Raw genomic sequence first — 12,371 nt, 5'->3', positions numbered from 1 at the left:
CACCCTAGCTGTTTTATTTGACAAAATTTAGAATCTTAATGAATATATGTGAATAAACAATCTTCATCATCTCCACTTTGACTTGCACAAATGTTACCAGGTTGGCATTTGAATCACTGCTGGTGATTAATCATGTACTACTGTCTATTTAATAATGCATGTGATTGCACGTTATTTAGCTATTTATAACTTAAAAACTCAATTGGGGGTGTTCTCACCTCCCCAGATGAACCAGCGGGTAACTCCAGGGGTTGATTGAACTGTTAGGCAACTGGACTAAATACGTTTGTTTTGGTCCTAATAGGCGCTTTAACTGGAATTCTGTTGCTATGGAACGGTTTGGACCCATGTTTGTTTCTTCCCAGTTGTTGGTATTAGCTGACATTGCAACAGGAATTAAACATTTGTCTCTCAATTTCTTTCTTCTCGCCATTGCCAATCGGTTATATGGCACTATTCTTTATCTATCTAACTATCTTTATCTGTCTATCTTTCTCTCTCTCTGATATCCTCCTCCTTCTGTTCTCCCTCTTTATATCAATTTCTTTTATCTCTTTATATCAATCTATCTTACCTCTTATCATTCTCCCATTCCACCTCTAAAATGCCCCTCTCTCTCTCAGTGAGGAGCGGATGACGGCGGCTCGGGTGAGGAAGTGTGTGAAGTGCGGGATGGGTCTGGTGAAGTCAGAGGGCTGTAACCGCATGTCGTGCCGCTGCGGAGGCTTCATGTGCTACCTCTGCAGAGAGCCCATCAACGGCTACAACCACTTCTGCCAGCATGCCCGCTCCCCCGGCGCCCCCTGTAGGCACTGCCGCAAGTGCTCACTCTGGAGTGACCCCACGGTACGCTCAAACACACACACACACACACTCTGGAGTGACCCCACGGTACGCTCAAACACACACACACACTCTGGAGTGACCCCACGGTACGCACAAACATATGTTCGGCGAAAAATGCAGCCCGAGCCGGTAGACCGCATGTGCCGTGACGTGCGCGCAAGTGCTCGTGGAGATATATACGTCCCGGTGCACGCGAAGAGGTTAAGACAGTTGTGGTAAGCAAAATCTGTGGTAGCCCAGCCCACAGTGACCTTGCCATAGTGTTCCTAGAGCGGGCTCCATGGTACCCCAGCTCACAGTAATTAGGCCATAGTGTTCCTAGAACGGGCTCCATGGTACCCCAGCTCACAGTAATTAGGCCATAGTGTTCCTAGAACAGGCTCCATGGTAGCCCAGCTCACAGTAATTAGGCCATAGTGTTCCTAGAACAGCCTCCATGGTTGCCCAGCTCACAGTAATCGGGCCATAGTGTTCCTGGTGCCAAAAAGCAGCAATTAGTCCCTGAGCAGCTAGTCGGTTGGACCTGCTCCAGTAGCACTGCAGAGGTACCAGAACTGGCCAAAAACTATAGAGACTTTGCCAACGAATGAACCAATACGTTTATCCAGGGCGGACGAGGGGGCAGGGCCACCTAGTTACAACACATTATTAAATATATCCCTCTTACTAGCAATGGACGTTAAATAAACTATGAGGGAAAACATCATGTTACCTCAGTTGATTTAGAAGACTAACTTCATTTAGACTAACTCCAATACTACTAGCCGAACCTAACCAAGACCTAACTAAATACACTTCACCAAGATCATCACGGTACACTATGACAAGAGCCAATTCATTTTTTTTTATCATTTTTTTTATTATTATTTTACATGAAAACAAGACAACACAATAACCATAATAATAATACACAGAACTTCACAGGGAGATGACCTCAACAATAATAACAGAAATAACAAATTACAAAAACAGAGTACAACATTTTAAATTTTAAAGGGGTACTATCTTATAAATGGCCTTTCCCAGTATTCAGCACCGTTTCCCGGCCGTGTGGATCTATATTAATAAGACTTATGTCTCTAATTCTCATATTGGCGCATTCTTTCAATTCCCCTCACAATATTCACCCTCACCGAACTGAGTCATGTGCATAAAATGTGCATATCAGTGATGTCAGAGATTTCTCAGCTGCATAACAATGTGGCAATTGCCACCAGGCCACACAGTGGTTGGAGCCCAGCCTCAAAACGGCTTAAGATCTTGAGGTAGAAAAATGCTGCTTTTGAGTACTTGACTAGAAATACAAAACGATGAACCTTTTTTGAAAAACTAAAACCTACAGAGGTGTTCCATAGACTCTCAGGAACCGTGTAAAAGTGCCCAAATAGTGAAGAAATAGCAAAATAGCTCCCCCCCAATAAAATCCCCCCAGTTAAAGTTAAGGAGGACAACACAAAAGACAAGACAAACAAGACATTTCCTCCTCCCCCTCCCACGAGACCGCCGGACTCCCCCGGACAAGCACCCCAACCCCGCTCAGCCGCACACGGCGGTTCTGACCCTTTCAGCTGCTGCAACCCACAGTTCAATCCCAGCCTGTCCCACCCCAATCACCCGCGCCGTGGATATCTCAAGGTAAATCACATCCATCAGTGTTAGGGACCAGTTAATCACTGAGCTTCTCAGGCTCCTTCCATCTCAATGCTATCAGCTTCTTCGCTGCTGTGAAGCCTGCTAGGATAACCCTTTTTTCTTGTATGGACGCGGTTAGTGTTGTTATATCGTTCAGGAGTAGTGTAACAGCTGTGAATGGGATTGTTAAGCCACATAGATCTGAAAGTTTGTCCGTTATTGACCTCCAGAAGCGGGCTACTGGTGGGCAATCCCAATACATATGCATATAAGTGCCAGTGGCCCTTTGAGAGCACAAAGTGCACAGAGAGTCGGTTACCAGTCCCATAGCAAATAGCTTCCTAGGTGTAAGATAGGTCCTATGAATATAATTAAAATTAATTTGCTCGTGATTGGGGTTGCGGGAGGACAATGCCACATTTGTCCAAACCTCATCCCAGTCAAACTCTGGGTCCAACTCTGGGATATCCCCACGCCAGATTGTATCCAATGATACATTTTTATACGTGGATTGAATCAAGAGCGTATAAAAGTCTGAGACAAACCCTCTGGAGGCTGTCCTGTCCACTATGAGCCTGAGGAAAGGGTGTAGGTGCAAAGCTTGAACCCACGGCACGCCATGCGCCCTCAGGGAAAGAAAGAAGGACTCACCGGGAAGATCATAAAATTCTTTTAAGTCTTGAAACGCTCGAAGGCCGTTCTTATCATAGATATCCCCCAGAGTATGAACTCCCCTCCTTTGCCATTGAGGAATACTAACCGGTTTGTGCCCAACAAGTAGTTGCTGGTTATAAAAAATTGGAGAGTCCAGGTGCCATGGGCATTTAACCGCACACGACTTCTGTACATTACGCCATGTTTGGATCACGTGAGTTATGATCGGTCCATATCTTAGTTGGCATTTTGAAATGGGTATAGTGGAGTATACTACATCCTGTAATCTTAGCGGTGAGACCGCCGCCGCTTCTAAGGAGCGCCAAGATACAGCATCTACAGGGTCTAGCCAGCACATCAGAGGTCTCAGTGAAAAGGACCAGAAATAAAGCTTAAAATCAGGGATTGCGAGGCCCCCATCTTGTTTCCTACGTTGAGTGGTAGCTCTTTTGATTCTCGGGCGTTTGTTATTCCAGATAAACTTAGATATCATCGATTGTACCTTGCGCCAGTGGTCTATTGCAGGGGTTCCCAAACTTTCAGGCCAGGGCCCAGAAAATAAGGCGTCAGAGAGCCGCGGCCCAATGCACATCGTCAGGCTTTTTTTTTTTTTTTTTTGCCAGGCGACCGATTTTTTTAAGCCAAATATCACTTCAATCCTATTAAGTTAGTTCAAGTTAGTTATTCATTTATATGTGCTATTTATGAGAGGGCTAACTTGTTGCAAAATAATAATGATAATAATAATAGCCTCATTAAAATACTATTGTTGCTTCGGTTGTTTTCAGCGTTTTATGTGCATAATCTGTTATTTAGTTTGAAATGTTCGTTGAAATAAGTAGATTTTTCGTTTTTGTTTATTTATTATTAATATAAAACCATATAGTCACATTTTAGAATACAATAGAATAGAATTTTAGAATACAACTAGAAACACTGTCCTGGCCTGCTTCTAAGTTCAGTGGCCTGACAAAATAAAATTTAAATTAAAATTAAAAAATTAAAATAAAAAAAAGATTTTTTTTAAATTTTTTAAATTAAAAAAAAAAAATTTAAATCATCTCACGGCCCACCCGTGGCTGCTCGCGGCCCACCTTTGGGTCGCGACCCTGACTTTGGGAACCACTGGTCTATTGGAGGGGGCAGGGGGAGCATTGAGCTAACAAAATGTATCCTAGGTAGGACGTTCATTTTGATTATGGAAGCCCGGGCCTGTAAAGAGTTAGGAAGGGACGACCATCTATCTAGATCAGGGGTCTCAAACTCGCGGGCCAATGTGGCCCGCAGGATGATATTTTGCGGCCCCCTACTGGACATCAAAGTTTATTGTTAATGCGGCCCGCGCGCAACTGTTTGCAGAGTCGTTGCGCGAGAGTTGGAAGTTTTATTTATTATCACTTGTAGGCTACCATAGCGCAGGCTCATGACAGCAACGTTGTGTTAGTGACTTGGTTGAAACTTGATTCCGGAGTGATATATCAAGTAAAGTGGAAGCAAATGCATCCTCGCTATCTCTCTCCTCTGCGAGCAGTGCTCTGCATACGCCACTGTCTGTCTGTGTACGAGTCTGGTCCAATCACATACGCGTCCCGTCAGCGTTTTTCCCCCTCACCCACAGTCTGCGAATCAGAGGCAGAGTAGGGGAGTAGGGCGGGTCTTCACGGACTGCATGTCGTCTCTCTCTTTCAGTTCAAGTCGGAGCAGAGTTGGCAGCGCATCTACAGTAAACTCACTCCCAGTTTTATCTCTGTGAGATAAATGTAGCTATTAGCCTATTTTCGCCAGCAGGCAGCCAGCAGAAAAATATGGCATTTTCAAAGATGGTCAGTAAAAGAAAAGTCAACTGCAATTCAAAGGTGAATGGACGGAAAAATATGCGTTCATCCTGAGTCCCAGCCAGGGGCGTAGCTGGAGATTCTGGGCCCCATGAAAGAATCAATTTGTGGGCCCCCAATCTATAAAAAAATGTGGGGCCCCCAATCTATAAAAAAATTTGGGGCATTTATTTATTGATAAACGCATAATATGGTTTTTACCTATTTTTTTTATAATACAGGCAATTATACTTTTGAGTCATCTACATTAACTTACTTTAGGATAATAATAAAACCATTTTAATAAAAAGATACTTCTGACTGAGAAGCCTGAAGAACCGTTCATGTTCTGAAGAACTGTTCATGTTCTGAAATGTTATTGCTAAAGATTGAGAAGATTGGATCAGTTGTACTTTTTTTTTGAATACTTGAAACCCTTTTTTTGTGGAATATTTGATGCGGCCCAGCCTCACCCAGACTCTACCTCCAGCGGCCCCCAGGTAAATTGAGTTTGAGACCCCTGATCTAGATCCTGGTGTATTTTATTATAAGTACCCGTGAAGTTTTATTTAGTAGTTTGACTTAGTGTGGGGAATATCTCTATGCCTAAGTATTTAAAATGTTCCACTATGGGGATATCAGCTGGTAGTTGCACCGCCTTGGCCAGCTCATTAAGAGGTAGGCAGGCTGATTTGTTCCAGTTAATCTTAAAGCCTGACAATTTACCAAAGTCGTCGATTATTTCCAGTAATTTTGTGGCTGATTGGGACGGGTCATTCATAAAAATCAGTAGGTCATCCGCATAGAGAGCAATTTTGTGTGGTGTATTATTAATTATTATGGGGACAATGTCCTCTGATTGCCTAATAAATTGGGCCAATGGTTCGAGGGAAAGCGCGAATAGTCCTGGGCTCAGAGGACAACCCTGTCTAGAAGATCTGGAGACTGGAAAAAGTGTGGAACAGTTTTTGCCTGTCGGTATTATCGCCGACGGCGAGGCATACAGGACTTTAATCATATGAATAAAACGTTTTCCAAGTCTCATAACCTCAAGTACCTTCCACAGGTATGACCATTCTAGTCTTGTCAAATGCCTTCATGGCATCCAAGGACAGAACTGTGGCCGGAGCTGTATTGTCTTTACTGTTATCGATTACATGTAACAGCCTCCTAAGATTATCTGCAGCCAGGCGCCCCGTGATAAAACCAGTTTGATCGCAATGTACCAGTACCGTCATAAACTTCTGCAGGCGGTGGGCCAGTACCTTGGCAAACACTTTTAGATCGGCCCGAGAAGACTCAAGGGCCTATAGCTTCCACAGTCATTGGGATCTCTATCCTTCTTGAGAAGTAAAGAAATCAATGCCATGTTGACATCTCTTGAGAACTCCCCTTGTTCGATAGCGTAATTGATCATATCGAGCATCAATGGACCCAATTTGTCCCAGAAAGCTAAATATACCTCGGGTGGAATCCCATCCCAGCCTGGTGCCTTACCCCTTTGCATTTCAGCAATCGTCTCCCTAAGTTCCATAAGAGTGATCGGTTTTCCCAGTTCCTTAGCCTCTTCCTCAGAAATGTGGGGTATCTCAAGCCCGCCAATGAACGATTCAAATTTAGAATTATCGAAATTTACCTCTGAGCTATATAACTGAGTAAAACTCTTTAAAAGTGTCGTTGATCTAAGGCGGCTATGTGGCGTAGTGGGCAAGGCGCTCGCCACGAAATCTGGAGACGCTGGGCTCGCCTGTTCGAGCCCAGCACTCCACATTTGCTTTCAGTTTAGCTGGTCGTCCGTACTAATACACATTGGCCGTATTAGGGGGTGGGAAACTGATGGGTGGGGATCGGGCGTTGTGGACAGCGACTCCTACAGGTCGGTTGGTGCGCCTGCGCAGTAGAATCAGGAAGTGTCGGGGGCAGCGTGAGCCTCCCACGCGTTTAGGGATGGGTACCGAATTTGGTACTTTTGAGGTACCGAACCGAAACACGTCGGTACTACAGAGTATCGAATCAAGTGAGAAACCGAAAAAAAAAAAAAATATTACCTAGGATTTGACTTGATTCAACAACAAAGCAGTCGGAGCAATGACAAGCCGAAAACTGTCGAAATTGTAGTTATTTAAGTTTGGATTTTTTCTTTTTACGACTGAGGTAGGTAAATAAAATTTCTTGAGACTAAAGTACCGAAAAAAGGTACCGTTGGGTACCGGTATCGATTCACAGGTCCCGGTATCGGTTCAAATGTGAAAGGTACCCATCCCTACACGCGTTACTCCTCGCCACTGAGAGATCAAGCTGCGCAGGTGAAAAAATGCGACTGCTGTTACCTCAAGTACCGGAGGGGACTTGTGCTATGTATGACTTAGTCCACATTGCAGCCGGCTTGTGGGAGGCAAGAAACGGCGTTCGTGACAGGGGAGGGTTGAATTGGATGATACGAAATTGGGATGGAAGAAAATATAGAAAATGGGAGAAAAAGTGGATCAAAAAAAAAGTGTCGTATTTTCGAATCAGTAGTGACTGTTCCCTGTCGTGTCTTGATCGAAGGAATATCCGAGAAATGATCATTCGAGCGTATTTTCATTGCCAGTAGATGGCTAGGCCTGGAACCGTGAAAGTAGTAATTTTGCCTTGTCCTATGTATTAAAAACTCAGACTGTTGTTTAAGTATGGAGTTTATTTCTTTTTTGACTATCTTGCGTTGTGTGTTTAGTCGTTCATTATAGTTAGCTTGCAAAGATGCGTATAGGTCCGCGTATAATGTTTCCAGTCCTTCTAGTTTTTTTGACCGGGATTTACGCAAATTGGAGGCAAAGTGTGACATGACCTCTGATAAATCCCTTTAATGCGTTCCACAGGACCCTAGGGTCTTCGACTGTGCCGACGTTGATCTGCAAGAATTCAACTAGTTTACTCAGTACAGAAATCATCGCTTTTTAATAAGGTTGAGTTAAAACTCCATCTGGGAGCTCTCGTGGAGAGCTTGCCAAAGGTTGCTTTAAGGGAAATCCCCTTGTGGTCTGAGAGAGCTAGGGGAACCAATGAGATGTCGACACTATCAAAAATATTAGGGGACGCGAATGCATAGTCTATTCGAGAGAAGGTTTTGTGTCTGGCTGACAGGTGAGAGTAGTCCTTGAGGGTGGGATTGGATATGCGCCAGAGGTCTGCAAGCCCAGTGTCCTGGGCCCACATCCTGAGGGCCTTAGAGGACTGTTTTTGGTCAAGTGTTTCAGAGGACCCGGACCTATCCATCTCTGCATCCCAGCACGCATTAAAATCGCCACCCACAATGAGACCGTATCCATTAAGTTCCAACATATTTTTTGTGATTGTTTTATAGAACGCTGAATCAAATGTGTTAGGGGCATACAATGCGATTATTGCTATTTTACTATTAGAAAACTCAACTTTTGCTATAGTAATCCTTCCCTCCGTGTCCGACCACACATCCAGGACTTGATATCAAGGTTACGTCTTGTAACTATAACGACTCCTTTTGTCTTATTGTCGGCTGAGGATGAGGAGATAACATGATATTGTCGATTTGCTAGTCTTGATACATCACTTACCAATAAATGCGTCTCACTAAGGAGAGCAATGTCAATACTTCTTCTCTTCAATAACCAAAGGACACTGGTACGCTTGTGTGGGGTGTTAAGGCCTCCTGCGTTCCAAATTAAAATATTCAATTTAGCCATGGTCGAATTTGTCTAAATGCGTAGAGAACATACCAGTGCAGCCAGGCTGAGGACAGAGGCGCTGATCCAGGCGGGCCCAGACGGTCAATCCCAAGAGTTCAGAGGAGGAACAATTACACACATACAGGACAACAGTACAGAAAACACAGAAATATACCACCCCAGTTACAACCCCCCCTACTTCTACTCTATACACTAGGGCTGCACGATTTTGGGAAATAATCTAATTGCGATTATTCTGACAGATATTGCGATTGCGATTTGCGATGCGATTATAACATATTTAAAAAAAAAATTACAAGAAGAATGTTGCTGCTTTCTGTAGTCGGGTCCCAACTGCAAAATTACTGTATTACCCTGTATTATACACTTTTACTATCATGTAGACTATTCTGCTTTGTGTTTACATGTGATGTATTGTATACATGCACATTTATTATGTTCTTGTGTGCTGTATCGCACATTTTATTGCTGTGTGATGTATTGCAAATGTTATTGCTGTCATCTTGGCCAGGTCTACCTTGCAAAGGAGATCGTGTATCTCAATGGGACTTCCTGGTTAAATAAAAAAAAAAAAAAAAAAAAAAATATTTTTTTTTAATTGCAGGCTTGGCGATTTGATAATTGCATCATTCCAAATCGCGATTTCGATTAAAAAACGATTAATCGTGCAGCCCTACTATACACTAACCCACCCATCCTAATATTAATCCTATACCCACTCCAATCCCCTCCCTATGCTCCATCCGCTAAGGATGGTCATCTTCCTACCGTTTCCCACTGGAATCATGGATCCAATAAGACGCTCTTCACTCCGACCCCCTCTCTAGATAAAACCCTGATTAAACCCCCCACTAGTCTAAGAAACAAAAAAAACAATAAAGTTATTGGTCAAGGTGCAAGCATTTCACAGTCCCTCTGGTCAGGCACATAGGCTGGAATGACAAAATTCCTATATAAGAATAGGAGTAAACACCTTCATTAACTCTGAGGTAGTAATAAGCTATACCTGACACAACCTGATATGAGCCTAAGGCTCAAATCCGGTCAAACCCAGTCTAAACAAAATAACAAGACCTAGAAACACAACAAAACGGATCAACCGAAAGTATTACTAGTGAAAACAAACGTGAACATTGGCCCCAATATGAGCCAACCATAAGGGAAAAATTAGCTATTATTATATAATAACTCAACGCCATCCCTGTAACCAACTACTTCTGAATCTGCGTATCAACGTCCCAATGCTTCAGCACAAATGGATATAAAAAATTAAAGCATACCAGAAGTCAGTTAACACTTTGACTGCCGGAAAACGCTTTAGAGCGTCATTCCCGGCCATGCTCAAGTTGCCGTTATTTCAAAAATCTGCGATCGGATTCATATTTCCCTTCCGCTGGCCTGAGATCCACCAGGAGGACCCACTGAGCTCGCTGGCGGTTCAGGAGCGCCATCTGGTGGCCGATCGGCGCAATCGCCAAACAGGAAGTGCTATGGAGGTTGTGCTGGTCGACCATATTACTTCCGGGCACTCTGTTTGGCTCACGGGACTCGATCTCGACACAATACATAGCGATCGATTGCCAATAACTCGATAAACAACATGATTTGGACATATATACTATTATACAAGCTGGAAATGGACCCGATATTTCTACATACCATAATAGGTAAATGACTGTTCCACGCTCATCGCCCAACGGCGCGAGGAGGATACGGTAAGATTCAGTGTTATTTTTTATCGTATTCCATATAAACTGTTATGATGAACATATCACCCACTAGATGAATGATATAACGCTGCCCACGGAATTATAAACGATCCCCCGCCCATCCGGTCATCATCAGATCATACGTAGATCATTCTAGAAGTACGTCCAATTGAAATTTTTTATATCGCCCCGATTGCCATCAAACTGTATTTCATCATCGATATAATGCATTTGGGGCTATATATCACGTTCTGGAGAAAGCTGCAGAAAGAGATTAAAACATACTTATACATTAGACCATACTTTACTATGAATATGTGAATGAAAAAGTTTAACGTTGCTACACAATGAACAATACATATAGGACTTTGAATGGGCCCTAATAATGGCAATGTAGCAATAGAATTTAAAAAGTTATAGCCATGCAAAGAAGGGGTACTTCTCCATAGACAAATAGAGCCGGCAACCTATGGTATATAATGAATTTAACCCATGGCACCCAAAGTGTTAAGGCAGGACCCGATCACAGTTAAATTGTGCAAACAGATGTCATTTAAACAGCAACAACAACAAAAATATGTAAACATTAACACTTTGAGTGCCACGCCGGGTTTTCCTTTTTACCCCCTTGATGCCACGGTCTACTTCAATGTTAACGTTAATATCGCCTAATCTATGTTTTAAATTATGGCTATGTGTCTAATCTGCCCGTCTCTTATCAAAGAATACTTTTCCAGTCAGTGCTGTCAAGGCAGATTGGTTTTTTATCGCTTCATTTCCGTTTCAGAGCATTTAGAAAAGCACCCGTTTTGAGGTAAAAACAGTTCATTCTGGACCATTCTATGATAATCGTCTTTTACTGGAATATTCCAGAACGTTGATATTCGTCGGCCTATTTATGAATCGTTTTCAAATAAACGCTAGATGATCAATATTATACGTGCACGCAAGCACATTCGAGCCGCGCACGGATAATCGCCGTGTTCATTTCCTCTTGGACTTTTACAGTGAAACCGAAAGAGCCCATTTCACAAAACAGCCTATATCTTCATCAAAATTAGTCTGATTATCCTAACACTGATAACATAGATTCCTTACCTGACATCAGATGGTATCCAACTGGTATATTCCAATTCCTGATCACCATTCGAAAAAATCGATAAGTGTATGGATCCAACGTGATACAGTAGAACACATGATTCCGCGGGGCTGAGAGGCTCCAGAATGAACTGTGGTAACCCCGGCTGGATCAGTGGACTGGAAAATGTGGAGTACCGGATTTTTTTCCCCATCCATTTTCATTGAGTCCATTCCAAAATCCCTTATGTCATCTGGGAGACGATAGGGGCGCTTTTTTCCACATATGATCGCCGGCGGCGCTCGGGTATACTCGGGTAGGCTCGCGTGATGCAATATGATTTCAGATCGCAAAAAAAAAAAAAAATCTGAGAAATCTCGTGAGTGGCTTTCAACATAACTATCGGAAACCCGAGATATCTTGTGTGTGGCAGTGAAAGTGTTAACGGGTCTCGAATGTCCAGGTACGGGCGATAGATATAGCATGCTAGTTAGCCTGAGGCTAGCGCGTCAGCTAGTGATGAATCCAGCTAGCCCGCTAGCATCTGTTATGTACATTGTCCAGCTAGCTCGCTAGCATTCATAGAGGCGACACACATGTACGACCACGAGGTCAGCATTAGCAAGTAACAGAAGTCATTAGGATGCCCCCCTTATTGCCACACTAGTTTGGATGGGCAAGGACTAGTTAGCCTGTTTGGGCATGATATTAGACATTTGTGATTATTCAGCCATATCGATGTATTAGGCCCACATCGTCATGTCACTCACCCGACACAGTTATTAAGCTACGGTCTCGGCTACCCCCCCCCCCCCCCCCCCGAGATATTCCTCCGCTTTAGCCATCGACCAAAAAGATCTACGTTCATCGCCCTTACACAGCACAGATAATCTTGCGGGGAAGACTAGCGTAGGCCTCAGGCCCAATTTCC

At 43.4% G+C, this 12,371-nt stretch overlaps 1 protein-coding gene across 6 annotated transcripts in view; it reads left to right on the top strand.

Moving 5' to 3' along the window:
• rnf216 (ring finger protein 216) overlaps nt 1-12,371 on the top strand; it is a 54,725-nt gene that overhangs the window by 37,308 nt on the left and 5,046 nt on the right. For 5 of the 6 annotated variants that reach the window (XM_084329833.1, XM_084329832.1, XM_084329831.1 and 2 more), the window contains exon 15: nt 624-846. In XM_084329833.1, coding sequence (XP_084185959.1) covers nt 624-846 — 223 coding nt within the window. The remainder of the gene's footprint in view (nt 1-623; nt 847-12,371) is intronic. The other variant, XM_084329834.1, reaches the window with a different exon arrangement.

This window comes from Notolepis coatsorum, assembly GCF_963971535.1.
Source record: "Notolepis coatsorum genome assembly, chromosome: 14".
In the NCBI taxonomy this organism is placed as follows: Eukaryota; Metazoa; Chordata; class Actinopteri; order Aulopiformes; family Paralepididae; genus Notolepis; species Notolepis coatsorum.
This window is presented reverse-complemented; position numbering and strand designations above follow the sequence as displayed.